We start from the raw sequence: 14,678 nt of genomic DNA on the forward strand, positions 1-14,678 counted from the left end.
GCAGTATCCACTTACTTAGGTTAATAACTCACTAACTACAACTCCCACAAGCCTTAGAAGTGGAGCCCCTGTTAACTGTTCCTGATGGTGTTGAGTAGAGCTGCAGCTTAGAGTTTAATTCTAGTCATTATGGAAGTGTAAAGCCATTTTCTTAAATAATTTTTGAGCCATTTGATGAAAGATACATTAAGAGCATTCACCAGTAGAAAATAAAGATATTAATCAGTGAACTGAGGAAACTGAACTATTTGGACTAGCAAATCAAACACTGACTAAAAGAAACAGAGCCAGTGTTTTGAGTGGCATGTAGGGTTAAATCTGGGTTTTTGTAGTTGACTCAAAGATGAATGATGTAGCATGTTTGTGTTTAGTCAGGCACTTAAGTCCTAGCCGCTGTCCGGCCTGCAGCCCCGCCTTTGTGTGGTGCAGGCTTCCCTCTGCATCACCACTGCTTTTGAGCTCTGTAAGCTCTGTTCCCACAACTGCTGTTGATCTGAGTATTGTTTCCTTACTTATCAACCCAGCTCTTTTCAAAGGGACGAGCAAATAAATGCTCGTGATAATTGATGCCCTTCCCATTGTATGAGAAAACCTATAATGGCTATAACTGTTTGTTGCTGTACATAAATGTGAAGTATGTACCAAAAACTAGAGAGCAAGAGAAAATGTACCATTAGAACATTATCAACTATTAATTTGACAACCTGCTCTTATCGACTTGCATTAGGTTTCTTTTAAATAATTGTTTACAGGTTTTACGATAGGTCTCATTGTGTGGCCCAGGGGTTAGCGTTAACTCAGAGGGCCCCATCTTCCCAAGGACTGGGCACAGGCATGTGCCACCATGTGCGTTATTTATATAGCTTCAATTTTCTTTAATCTTTTGTCTGGAAATAAATTAATATGATTCAGAAATTTATGTCATCAACAACAGTTGTCCTCATCCACTTCCTGTCTACTGATTCCCCTAGCTTGCTTAGTTATGCTGTACGTGGCCTCCATAACTGTCAGTGACAACTTTGCTACAGTTGCATTAATAAGGTGCTCTAATATGAACTTTACATTAAATTTAAACATTGAGGGTACTCCTTAGTATTAATATTTTGTAACAATTCTTTAAATTAGTGTGGTTTTACTACCTTTTTAAAAAAGAAAACATTCCATACAGTGGCATTGCATGCCTTTAATGCCAGCCGACAGGAGACAGAGGCAGGGGAATCTCTGTGAGTTTATGAGTTTGGGGCCAGCCTGGTCTACAGAGCAAGTTCCAGGACAGCCAGAGCTACTACACACAGAGGAATCCTGTCTCAAAAAAACAAAATGAAAAATATAGAGATAAAATTTCATCTATTCCAACATTTATACAACTATTGTTTCTATAACTGTTACTTAGTATTTGTATATTACTTTTGTTTATTTTAAATTCTTTTGTGTAAGTGAATTTACTCTTTGATCCTCATTCAGATTCTATTAAGCAGGTTCATGTTATTGTACTAATTTTTTAAGAGAAGCAAATTGAAGTTTATATTTTGTCAGATTGTAAATACAAGCCTTGACTGTTTAGTAGTTGGTTTTCACTTCAGCCAGAATCTTAAATTGCCAATCACGATTTCAGGTGTTTTTCCCATTTTTGTTGGTTTGTTTTTGTTTTTGTGATGAGGTCTCTCTTTGTATTCCTGCCTGGCTTGGAATGCACAGAGATCCACCAGCTTCCTCCCGGCCCCCGAGTTCTGGGATTAAAGTTGTGTACTGCTGCTTGAGCACAGGTAGAGCAGAGAGACAGGCAGATGGAGAGGAAGAAGATGGGGCCAGAGTCTACATCCCTGTATTTATTTGCTAGTCATCATATTTCTTTTATACTTTTTAGCTTTTATCCATTCTGCTTCACCAGCAGAAGGGTGCTTCTATCTAGAGTTCTTAGCACAATAGAAATTTAGATGCCCTCAGTAAATTAAAGAGCATTGTAAATACCTTTTTCTTATATTAATGCAACAAAATACCCATTTTCTACAATCCTGTTTCTTGAGACTGGGCCTCACATAGGTGTAGGAACCACCGTATGTTCCTTGGATGTCCATCCTCTGGTGCAGTACCTCTTGTTCAAACAAAGTCTCTCATTGGTCTGGACTTCACCAAGTCCAGGCTCACTAGCCTGTGAACACCAAGAACCTGCCTTTCTCCGCCTCCCGAATGCTGATGTTGTAAGCACCTGTCTGGTTACACAGTGCCTTTTCACAGTGTATATGTGCATGGGGTAGGTTGGCTGGCGTGATAGCTCAGGGGTTCGGAGCACTGTGACTCTTGCAGAGGACCTGGCCAGCTTAATTCCCAGTGCCCACATAATGGCTTACAAGCATTCATAACTCCTGTTCCATGACATGCCTTCTGGTCTCTGTGGGCACCAGGTGTACATATGTGTAGGCGAAAACACTAACGAAATATTTAAAGAACTAAGAAAAACATATACATGGGTTTTCCATCGTTCATGCTTACAGGCTAGCCCCTTACTGATTGAGCCATCTCAGCCTCGTGTGTGTGTGTGTGTGTGTGTGTGTGTGTGTGTGTGTGTGTGTGTGTAGGCAGGCAGGCAGAGATTGATTGATTTCTTGCTGGCCTGGAACTATAAACCCTGGGCTGGTTTGGAACAGCTGTCCTCTGCTTCAGCCCCTCTAGTGGTAGGATTACAGGTGTGGGACACCATTCCTGGTTAGATTCCCCTTTTCAATGTCATGTGAATTATGTCTTTTAGATATTTGTAGTATTTTCTAAGCCATTTTATGCTTCCCTAATTTCTCCAAGGGTGCTCCTAGTGCCTCTGTTAATGAGTTCTATTGAGTGTGTCTATCATTTAGTTGCACAGTCTATTTTTTGGACTCTATGGTCAGAATCTCATGTTCTACTGGTTTTCTGCACAGAGGCAGCACATTTCTCTCTAGTGTGCTGATTCCGATATGCTTTTGCTGAGGAAGTAGGTGAGCATGTCTGTGAAGAATTACATGCCTAATGAATCCATCCATGTGAGGAACCCTGGGTGTAGGTAGTTGTAGCACAGAGGCCATTGGCTGGCTGTTTGGTTATGCAGTGACCTTTGCTTATTGGGTTCATAGGTCAGAGCATCGTTTACTATTTGAATAAATGAGATGTTTAATAACTACATTTTATGATAGCTGATATTTTCCTTTTGTTATTACTCTTATTTATTCTAATATTGAGTTAGATTTGAATGTTAGCCACTTAAGCAGAAACTTTGGAATAACCCAGTTATAGCAATGTTGTGTAACAACTTTAATGACGTTTTTCTTTTGAATTTGACGTCTCTTTTTCTTTTTGTCCCCACCCCCGGTCTATCAGGGAGTAACTATTCCCAGTCAGAGGCGCTATGTATATTATTATAGCTACCTGTTAAAGAATCACCTGGATTACAGACCAGTGGCACTGTTGTTTCACAAGATGATGTTTGAAACTATTCCAATGTTCAGTGGCGGAACTTGCAGTAAGTGATCTAAATTCTCATTCTTCTATGTGCTGAAAAAAATTTAAAACCATTTCTAAATGTGTACATAAAAATTTAGAAATAAATTTGCCAGGTTAAAACTTATATAGGAGTATATTTCTGAAGTTGGAATTAATTAGTTCAGTTGTTCAGCTCATTGGGTTGAGAGAGCTAACCCAGTAAATTTTGGTGTTCTTGAAGTCAGTTATATTGATGGGATAAATATTCCATGTTGCAAACACTAGACACAGTCTCTCTTCTGACGAAATAACTGAAGGATGCTCTAACAGGCCAGTGTAAGAATCGCCTCCAGCCATGATCAGGTCCTTCACTGAGGGGGACAAATGCTCACTGTCAAGGGGTCAGAGAAAGAGAGACTGTAGAGTGGGTAAACAGCCTCTGACTTGGCCATGCCATCTCCTGTCACAAGCTGAAGCATGTAGTCATGACAGGATGTCTGCTTGTAATTTCTCTTACCTTAGCAGCCATTCTCCTCACTTCAGTCTTGTTCTCCTTTGCTGCTGTTCTTGGCTAGCGTTCTTACTACAGAACTCTAGGAGTAAGAAGCCCAGTAACTGTACCCAAAGCAGCTACTTAGCGAAGGGGATGGACGTACGGGAAATGTATGGAGGGATTTTATGCAGCCCTGGAAGGCCAGGCTGCTCACTGTCTTTCTTCTGTGACAGTTTTTTGACATTGAACGTTTTAAGTGCCACCTGCGAGTCTTATACTTAAGATATTTTATTTGTATTTTCAACATAATGTCCTAGTATCATGAGATGTCATTTACTAGAATCCCTTTACAGATGTTTGTAATTTGTCAGTGATTTTAGTCTTTCACCTCCATGAAATACTTAGGCAAATTAACCTGTTCTCTTTAAAATCATATACAGAGAAAGTCAATTTCTTTTTTTTTTTTAAAGATTTATTTATTTATTATATGTAAGTACACTGTAGCTGTCTTCAGACACACCAGAAGAGGGCATCGGATCTCTTTACAGATGGTTGTGAGCCACCATGTGGTTGCTGGGAATTGAACTCATGACCTCTGGAAGAGCAGTCGGGTGCTCTTAACCACTGAGCCATCTCTCCAGCCCAAAAGTCAATTTCTTGAAGTTGTCTATCTTTGTCAGATAGGTGTGATTGCCCATGGGTAAGATAACTTTGTTAAAGGCTTCTAAATCAGAATATAAATCATATAGCTTGTTGGAAAGTTATAAGGAACTTTCATACTGATTAATATTAGTATAATAATTAGTATTAATATTAGTAGAATTTTTAAAACATGAGTACAAGGCACTGAACTAATGGAAGCAATTGGCTAGGAACGTTACTAGGTTCAGTGAGAAGGAAAAAGGATGAGAACTCGTGTTCTTCCTATAGTTTAGGTATCGATAGAAGAGCCAGACATTGGCTGAGTGGAGGTCATGCAGCAAGCTCTGCTCAGGAATCTTACTAGGTACCAACCTTTGGTCAGTTCTCCTCTGCCTCTCTGGCTGAACTGTTTTGTTTGGCTTTTAGTCACACAACGTTATGTTTACATCTCTAGACTTAAAAAATATTGACCAGTAAATTCTTCTTAATCTTTTAAATTTTCTAGTTACCTCTTTATGTGCTGGGATTTAATGCTGTATATTGAAGTTACATTAAAATATACTCATTTATATGCATAAATTATAACTACTATGTTCACAAAAAGGTTTTAGAAAGAAACTTAATTTCATGAAGAAAGCCTCATTGGAGAATGTGTGCAGTGTGGTTGTCGTTAAGCGTGAAGGAATATTACAGACAGTGGGATAAGGTGAGGCAAGCACGGTGAAGAACAGGACACGAAGTAGAAGATCTGATTGGCTGTTACAGGATCTCGAATGCACGTAATAGACTTGGAATATTGGTGTCACAATGATCCTAGGGACTTGAGCCATGTTTTAAGGACAGCTCTGTATTTTATAGAATGCTGTGATGTAGGAGGGGGGAGTACAGCTAGCTATGTGACCTGGCAGATGCGCTAGAGCAGGAAATATGCTTTGTTTGAGATTTCTTTAGTTGTTCGTATCCAAAGATTTTGTTCTCGTTTTGATCTTACTCAGGTGGATGATTCATAGAATGGAGGTGAAACGTGCATTTGACTTTTGGAGATACAAACATTATCACTTTGGCTTTAAAGTTGTTTTAAATCTAATGAAAACAAGGTGCTCGTGAAGATCTGCAGTGGGGCTGCAGCTCTGTCTCAGTGGCCTAGTGCTTGAGGAGAGAGAGCTGGAGTGCACAGGAGGACCATCGGTCTCCAGCTCTGGATTCTCAGGAGGTCGATACTTGTTGGATGCGACTGTCGACTCAGGTCTAGGACAGGTCATGTCTGTTTGAGGGAAGCGTCAGGAACAAGGCAGCAATTTAGCCTTTAGTGTGCTGTGTTAAGGAAATGGTGAAGACTGAGGAAGAGGATGGGTAAATTGGGTTGAGGAGGAAGAGGAGGCATCCGTAAAACAGATAAAACTAAGGATGCAGTGTATAGTGTCTTCTGCAGAGGCGGGGGCTGGCAGCGTTGGTCTTCTTGACTATCTTTTCCTAAGTGACAAGAGAGAAAGAGCTGCTGTGAAATAGAAATGACCTGTTGGCTTCTCTGTCAGGATGCGCTCTCATCCTGGTTTGTCAGAGCCAGGTCCTGTCATTTCTTCAGAACGTAGTTACCATAGCAGAAGTCACACTTCAGATCCATGTCTCAGAAGTCTTAGCATTTTGATGTTAGGACTTCCATCCCAGTGAGGAACTCACGGTATATAGGAGGCCATTTTTCTCAGTGGCTGCTGTTTATTCATGACTGTACACTACAGCTGAGGACATTGTCAGGGAAGGATGCCATTACCAGGCAACTTATAAAAGGAAGCACTTAATTGGGACTTGCTTAGACTTTCAGAGGATCAGTCCATTATCAGCCTGGCAGAAAGCATGGCAGCGCACAGGCAGACACTGTGCTGAGAGCTCTACATCTGCAGGAAGCAAAAACAGAAACGTTGGGCCTGGCTTGATCTTTTGAAGCCCAAAGTCCACCTCTTAAAGACATATTTCCTTTAAAAAGTTAAACCTACTTCAGCAAAGCCACACCTCCTCTCTCAAGTAGTGCCATTCCCTGATGACCAGGCTTTCAAATCTATGAGCCTTATGATGGCCACTCTCTGACAGACCACCACAGATACCAAGTTAAAGTCATTCAATACTCCCACCCCCACCCCAAAGACACACCGAGGGTGGAGCCCAGAATCTTGTGCACAGGGCAAGTACTCCATTACCAAGCCTGTGCCCCAGCCTGTCATAATCTACATCACTCTCAGCACCACTGTCCTCCAGGCCGCTATTAGTATGGCCCGTGTAAATGGCTCAACTTCTGTCCTAATCCAAAGCACCACAGTTCACACTCAGCCAGTAAGCAGTGGCCAGGCTAATTATTTCAGCTTGTTTTTAGGGGCCTTCTAAGAACTGTGGATTTGTAATTCGCTTGTCAGTTGCTCATGATAATTATTCAATGTATGTATGTATGTGTATACCTTAGGTGTTGTTTAGATGAAATCCAAATTATACAGTCAGTTTTCTTTTTAAATCCTAAAATCAGTAGTACTAAATTCTGAGCTAGTAGAATAATTCAGTAATAAGATTATCAGGCTTTTCATCCTGATAGTTTTTACCAGAGTTTTGAAAACACACTTTGTTCATTTGTCTCATATGACATCCCACTTATGTATAAAGCCTAATAAAGTGTCTCATTCCACTTGGAAATTGTAGTCAAAGAAGGGAAATGTATTGACAGGTTCCTGATGGAATGTTTCTCCTCTTTGGGATGGGTTTCATGATAAGTGTCTTGTAAATCCATGTCAGAATTGTAAATCCATGAACCCCTTATTCTCTTACAGAGGACCTTATTTTACATGAGATGCTGCAGTAGGGCCTTTATATGCTAAATGTATAAACCATTATGTTTTTATGACTTAGATTGGCTTGCTTTGCACATTGTCTGAGTCTTGGTTCACATTGATAACAATCCACTTTTTATCTTCAAAGAAATAACACACACACACACACACACACACACACACACACACACACACACACACCCTTTAGGTTTTTGTTTGTTCGTTCGTTTGTTTTTGAGAAAAATATTTATTTGGGGGAGTAAGTCTTTTCTGTGGGGATCCCCCAGCCCATGTTTATAGAAGACATCTATCTGGCAAGGGCCCCACACCCTTTTAACCTACTTACTGGTCTCCTGTTTTTCTCTAGCTATAAGTGATTTTGAATACATTTTAGAAATAAAACTTCTTTTCATTGCCACATCTTTAACCATCTTTTGGTTGACTTGCTAATCAAAATCATGATGATGTTTGTGAAACTATACTTAAACAGTAATTTTAAAACAGACCTAGATTGCAACCAAATAATTGTTGATGAGAGCAGTGTTTAAGAGAGAAAAAAGTTTCTGTTGTAGTTTTCCCTTGGTGCCTGCTGCATTTCCTGTAGACATCTCCGGTATTTCGTTATATTTCTCATGATTGTGACTTTGTAAATGTGGGCTCTTACACCCATGTGCATATGGGCGGCACACATTAGGCTCAGCGGGTTTCTCAAAAAGCAAAACCACAGAGGCCATGAAGTTGAGGGGGAAACTGAGGGGGGGGGTGTATCCAGGAAGAGTTAGAGGGAGAAGTAGGAAGTGAATTGGATCAAAATTCACTGAATGCTTAATCTGAAATTCTCAAGGAATTAAAAAAATAATGTTAAAAACTATGTGGGGCTAGGTGGCAGTGGCACGTGCTTTTAAAAGTGCCGGCACTTGTGAGGCAGAGGCAGGGAGATCTCCATGAGTTGGAGGCCAGCCTGACTAGTTCCAGGACAGCCAGGGCTAAGCAGAAAAACCCTGTCTTAAAAAACCAAAACCAAACCAACCAAACACACAGAAACTTGTAGACTGGAGGTGAAAAGAGTGATGGTCAGTATTTTATATTTCTATAGTATAAAGGCTTAGGCTTATAGAGCTTATTAATATTTTTCATCTTTATGCAGTTCACAAAAGTCCCAGGAAATTGTTTAAATTATTTTATGCCTAAAGTAAGTTGTGATGAGTCTTTTGCGTTATGTTAATGTAAAGCTTTGATATTAATATGTTGCTAGAGTGTAGTCTTGGAATTACTGTTTATGAAGTAGCAATTGATTTTCATATGTGTAATAGAACTTTATTAAGGGTTCAAGTTGAAGAGGTCCTTACTTGGATTTTATTTTACTTATTTTATTTCTACTGATTTGTTTTAGATAAGCAGTCAGTGTGAAGAATTTTGTGTATATTTCTGATACTTTATCATTAAAACAGTTTGTGATAATTTGTGTGTTGAAGACATTTCTTGTGGAGTGACCGTCTGTATGTACCCATGTAGATCCCCAGTTTGTGGTCTGCCAGCTAAAGGTGAAGATCTACTCCTCCAACTCAGGACCCACGCGGCGGGAGGACAAGCTCATGTACTTTGAGTTCCCTCAGCCATTGCCTGTGTGTGGTGACATCAAAGTAGAGTTCTTCCACAAACAGAACAAGATGCTCAAAAAGGTCTGTACTTCAGTTCCTCTGTGTAGAAATAGCCATTCCTTCATGAGTAACCACAGCCCTTTTGCTTAGTGCCTTTGGTTAGGAGATTAGTTTGTAAGGAGAGCCTTTCTCTGCCATCCGCTGCGCTGATTCCTGCTTTGCTAACCATGCACACTCTGCTATTGTGGCCGAGCCGAGACTGTAAGCAGAGCCGCCTACCCCAACCTCGGGGTCAGCTTTCTGCTTTGTTCTGTGATCTTATGCGACACAAGCCATGTTTCACCCGATTAGGTTTATGTTTCTTGAGACTATAGACTATTTTATATTTTGTTTCCCCATATTTACTGAGTAAGTTTAGACAGTATTACTTAGTTGAAAGAAATAGCTATGAAGAAGAAATAATTAAAACAAAGCGGGGGAGGCTGATAGGTTAAACATCCATGTTTAGGATTGCTGAGGCCTGAGACAGACTTGAGAAAAGGCAAAAGCTCGGCTGTAGCGCCCTTGGTGTGAACATTTGTCCTTGGTTAGTATCCTTAGTTGAGTGTGAACATGAAAATGAGCCTTAAGGTGTAGAAGGCTTAGCTGGTAACAGAGGAAGAGCAACTATTTCAAAAATTAAGTATTTGGTTTTTTTCTCTCTCCTAGTTTGTTTGTTTGTTTGAGACTGGGTTCTCTGTGTAGTGCTAGCTGTCTTGGACTTGCTTTGTAGACAAGGCTGGTCTCCAGCTCAGAGATTACCTGCCTCTATATCCTGAGTTCTGGAATTGAAGGCGTATGCTGTCACTGCCCGATATCTCCGACTTCTTATCAGACCCTGGCTCACATACAGTTGTGTATGTGCGCGCACGCGAGCAGTGGATACGCCTTTTCCGTCCTTGTCATCTTTTGTCAGTGTTTGTTTGGAGACAGACTCTTACTTTGTAGCCCAAGCTGGTCTAGAACTCACTAAGTGGCCCGGGTAAAGCAGTCTTTTCACCTTAACTTCCCAAGTGCTGTGATCATAGGCATGAAGCACCTCTCTTGGCTTTATATTGTTTGTAAAAATAGATAATTACCTCAGTGTCTCCTTGTAGTTTTAGAGATGTGCTGTTTCTTACTCCTGATCTCTGAAGATTGGATACTTATAATATATTTATATATCTTAGATTACATTCCATAAATTTCCATTTATTATAGCTTTTCCTTACTAATTACATGCCTGTTCTGATTTAAATAAAAACAGTTTTAGAAAATCAGTGCACATCAGTGAGCCACATTTTGTAAGTTTAAATAATATTATCTTGTTTTCCTCTAAGTAAAATACAATTGCCAACTGAACAACATTAAAATAATTGAGATCAATAAGGTTTTAAAAAGGCTGAATACACGTCTGAGCAGTTAGGAGCCCTGGTTCCTAGCAGGGGGAGAGGGGATGGGATAGGGGTTTCTAGAGGACCCAGGTTTGATTCTCAGCACCTATATGTTGCCTTACAGTTATCTGTAACACCAGTCTTGGGGGATCTGAACCCCTCTCTGGCTTCCACGGGCACTGGGCATATCTGGGCAAAACTGAAGTTGTCATAGGGAACTTAGTCTAAAGTTTCTAGGGCTTCGGTTGTTAGTTTCTAGGGCTTTGGTTGTAATGACACCTGATCTTTGTTTATATCTATATACATATAAACTCAGAACATTTTTAAAATTCCGTATTAGAATAGGAAATAGTTTTCTTAGGATTTGGGATCCATCCCATATACAGTCACCAAATCCAGTCACTATTGCAGGTGCCAAGAAGTGTATGCTGACAGGGGCCTGATATAGCTGTCTCCTGAGAGGCTCTGGCAGAGCCTGACAAATACAGAGCTGGATGCTTGCAGCCAACCATTGGACTAAGCAGGGTTCCCCAATGGAGCAGTTAGAGATATGAAGGAGCTGAAGGGGTTGCAACCCCATAGGAAGAACAAAATATCAACCATCCAGACCCGCACAGAGATCCCAGGGACTAAACCGCCAACCAAAGATAGACAGACCCATGTCTCCAGCTGCATATGTAGCAGAGGATGGCCTTGTTGGGCATCAGTGGGAGTGGAGGCCCTTGGTCTTGTGAAGGCTCGATGCCCCAGTGTAGGGGAATGCCAGAGCAGGGAGGTAGGAAGGAGTGGGTGGGTGGGAGAGCACCCTCTTAGGAGCAGGGGGAGAGGGAATGGGAAAGGGGGTTTCTTGAGGGGAAACCAGGAAAGGGGATAACATTTGAAATGTAAATAAAGAAAATATCTAATAAAAGAAAAGATAAAAGAGATAAAAGTAAGATAACAGAGTTTACATGATTATTTTTTATTCATAACATAACTTAGTGAATAAGAATATTCCACAAGGTGTTTGCCTTCATTTTAGAATATGGTTTATATGTTGACTATTTGTGGTACATTTTTAAATAAGTGAAATACATCTTTCATTTCTTTCTTTTCTTTGTAGGACAAAATGTTTCACTTTTGGGTAAATACGTTCTTCATACCAGGACCAGAGGAAACCTCAGAAAAAGTGGAAAATGGAAGTCTTTGTGATCAGGAAATCGATAGCATTTGTAGTATAGAGCGTGCGGATAATGACAAGGAGTATCTTGTGCTCACCCTGACAAAAAATGATCTTGACAAAGCAAACAAAGACAAGGCCAACCGATACTTCTCTCCAAATTTTAAGGTCAGTTAAAAGCATTCTGGGGTGGGAGGGTGTGTTTTCTTCTGACTGAAGGTGAAGACCTAGGGTTGTTGTAGTGTTGTTTAGTGTGTACTCCCGAGAGGTTATGCAGCCTTTCCTTTCTGCTCATGAGTCCACTTATTCTCTCGCTATTTCTTCTCTCCCTCACCACCTTGAGTCTTCCCCTTTTAAATTCTTTTTTCTTTCTTTCTTTTTTTTTTTTTTTTTTTTTTTTGGTTTTTTTTTTTTCGGAGCTGGGGACCGAACCCAGGGCCTTGGGCTTCCTAGGTAAGCGCTCTACCACTGAGCTAAATCCCCAGCCCTAAATTCTTTTTTCATTCTGTTGTATTTCTTTTATTCACATGTAACAAACTCAACTATAGATTATATTATTATAACATAATAACAATGCTAATAAAAATAGAGAATGACATTCACATGTTAAGTGAACTTAGACCTAATTAATATTTCAATGCCTTTGGATCTCGAGTATGTTTTTAAGTTGCCTTTAGAATCCTCATTTTTCATTTTTTCCTTTTCCACAAATTGATATTCCTATCAGCCATCCGCTTTCTGATTTTTTTAGGTAGGGTCTTGGTATAATGGGCACAGGCTGGGCTTGAACTGCCATGTCTCTGCCTCAGCCTCATCTGGCAACTATTTGCTTTTAAAATGTATTTCTCTCGGGGCTGGGGATTTAGGTCAGTGGTAGAGCGCTTACCTAGGAAGCGCAAGGCCCTGGGTTCGGTCCCCAGCTCCAGAAAGAAAAGAACCAAAAAAAAAAAAAAATGTATTTCTCTCTAGTAAACATTACTGTTTTAATGTTTCTCCGGCAATGTACGTCAGTGCTTGCCTAACATGAGTGATGCTGAGTTCAACACCAAGTACTACAAAACAATCAATAAAACAGTACAGTGTAGAAAAGTTACTGTAGATAAAGACTGTTTTCATTGTCACTGAACAAACAGATAGATCAAGGTAAGTGCTGTGAAGCTGGCAGCCGGCAAAGGCGGTCTGGTCAGGTGGGTGGTGGGTGTGTAGAGAGGGCGAGCACAGAGTGAAGTGAGCACACTTACACCTGTGAGCTGTGCACAGCTTGCAGAGCAGCTATTTGGACAACAGAGGAAGAGTAGATAAGAGAATTGAGGCATGCGTGAACTTGGTACCTCTCTGTGGCATTCAGAAGTCATTTCTACTGAGTCACAGGGACCCAGTCTTGGTGTGAAGGTGTGGGGTGCCGAGCACAGAGAAGATGTGGTCGGAGTTGGCTTTAACCGTCCACCTCACTTCCTGAGTCGAGCCTGGACCGAGAACTAGGGAGAGGCAGCGGGCTCGAAGTGGCAGGGAGAGACAATGTGAGCCTGATGGGTAGTGCACATAGAAGGCGGGCTCACGCAATGGCAGGAGCAGTGCTGAATGAGTAACTCACTTGGACGGGGATTCTTAAAGCAAGGGTCAGTTATGAGAACAACTGAAAATGACCTGAATAATGGAAAAGAAAGTGTAGATCTCCTGTCAACTGTTCACCAGAGATTGTCCTTTAGCATGTTGCCTGGACTTCTGGGTTTTTGTTTTTTCTTTTAAAATGGAAGTACTTAAGGAGTGACTCTAACAGTGACTGCAGCATGGAAAGGCCACTGGTCCATCTGCGGACCACTAAGTGGTCTGTTAGCTTCCTCCATTCTCTCTAGAGGAAGATTTTAGAGCTAGTTGATCTTGTATACATGATTATTAATCAGTATTGTGTGTGTCACTAGTGTAAACATGGAGTTGTTTCAGAGATTGTAAGAGAAATGCTTTTGAAACGTAAGCACTTGTAAATTGAATTTTGTGTTTAGTGAGTCCATTGCCTTCAGTTTGCACTTTTATAGAATTATACAGTGCTTATAGCTGATGTGGTTTAAAAATAGCTCTCAACTCATCAGTGTGTCTTTTGAGTGCACAGTAGGCAGTTTTAAGGTCAATTGAAAAGCAGTGCCCTTCAGAATTCATTTTGTTATAGTACTTTAAGTAAATCTGCAAAGCAGGATGCCATTCTAATTGTTCACTTTCCTCTTAAACTGTCTTTCTCTAGGTGAAATTATACTTTACAAAAACAGTAGAGGAACCATCAAATCCAGAGGCTAGCAGTTCAACTTCTGTGACTCCAGACGTTAGTGACAATGAACCTGATCATTATAGATATTCTGACACCACTGACTCTGATCCAGAGAATGAACCTTTTGATGAAGATCAGCATTCACAAATTACAAAAGTCTGATTTTTTTTTCTTATCAAGAGGGATAAAATACCAAGAAAAAAAACTTGAATAAACTGAAATGGACCTTTTTTTTTTTTTTTTTTTAATGGCAATAGGACATTGTGTCAGATTGCAGTTATAGGAACAATTCTCTTCTCCTGACCAATCTTGTTTCACCCTATACATCCACAGGGTTTTGACACTTGTTGTCCAGTTAAAAAAGGTTGTGTAGCTGTGTCATGTATATACCTTTTTGTGTCAAAAGGACATTTAAAATTCAATTAGGATAAATAAAAGATGGCACTTTCCCATTTTATTCCAGTTTTATAAAACGTGGAGACAGACCGATGTGTATACGTAGGAGTTTTTCCTTTATTTTCTGTCACCAGCTGAAGTGGCTGAAAAGCTCTGATTCCCAGGTTCACGTCCTACCCCTTTGCATTTGTGGCAACAGATAAGTTTGCAGTTGGCTAAGAGAGGTTTCTGCAGGGTTTTGCTACATTCTAATGCATGTACTTGGGTTGGGAATAAAGGGAGTGCTCAGAAAGGAGCGTTCTAGCTGGCTCTGGACCACACATCTCCGGCTCTTTAGTGCTCCTTTCTTTAGCATGTTCCACTTACTAATCTGCACATCCGGGAGATGGCCACTGTCCTGCTGTCTGTCTGTGCGTTTTAAAGAGCATATTGGTGCTAGAAAAGGC

The 14,678-nt window shown here is 40.5% G+C and overlaps 1 protein-coding gene across 1 annotated transcript in view; it reads left to right on the plus strand.

Annotated features, from left to right (window-relative positions):
* Pten (phosphatase and tensin homolog) overlaps window positions 1-14,315 on the plus strand; it is a 66,218-nt gene extending 51,903 nt beyond the window's left edge. Inside the window, 4 exon segments of the mRNA NM_031606.2 lie at window positions 3,352-3,493; window positions 8,917-9,083; window positions 11,517-11,741; window positions 13,813-14,315. Of these exon segments, the coding sequence (NP_113794.1) occupies window positions 3,352-3,493; window positions 8,917-9,083; window positions 11,517-11,741; window positions 13,813-13,998 (720 nt within the window). The 3' untranslated portion in view covers window positions 13,999-14,315.
* The last annotated feature ends 363 nt before the right edge of the window (window positions 14,316-14,678 follow it).

This window comes from Rattus norvegicus, chromosome 1 (genome assembly GCF_021556685.1).
Source record: "Rattus norvegicus strain SHRSP/BbbUtx chromosome 1, alternate assembly SHRSP_T2T, whole genome shotgun sequence".
Lineage (NCBI taxonomy): Eukaryota > Metazoa > Chordata > Mammalia > Rodentia > Muridae > Rattus > Rattus norvegicus.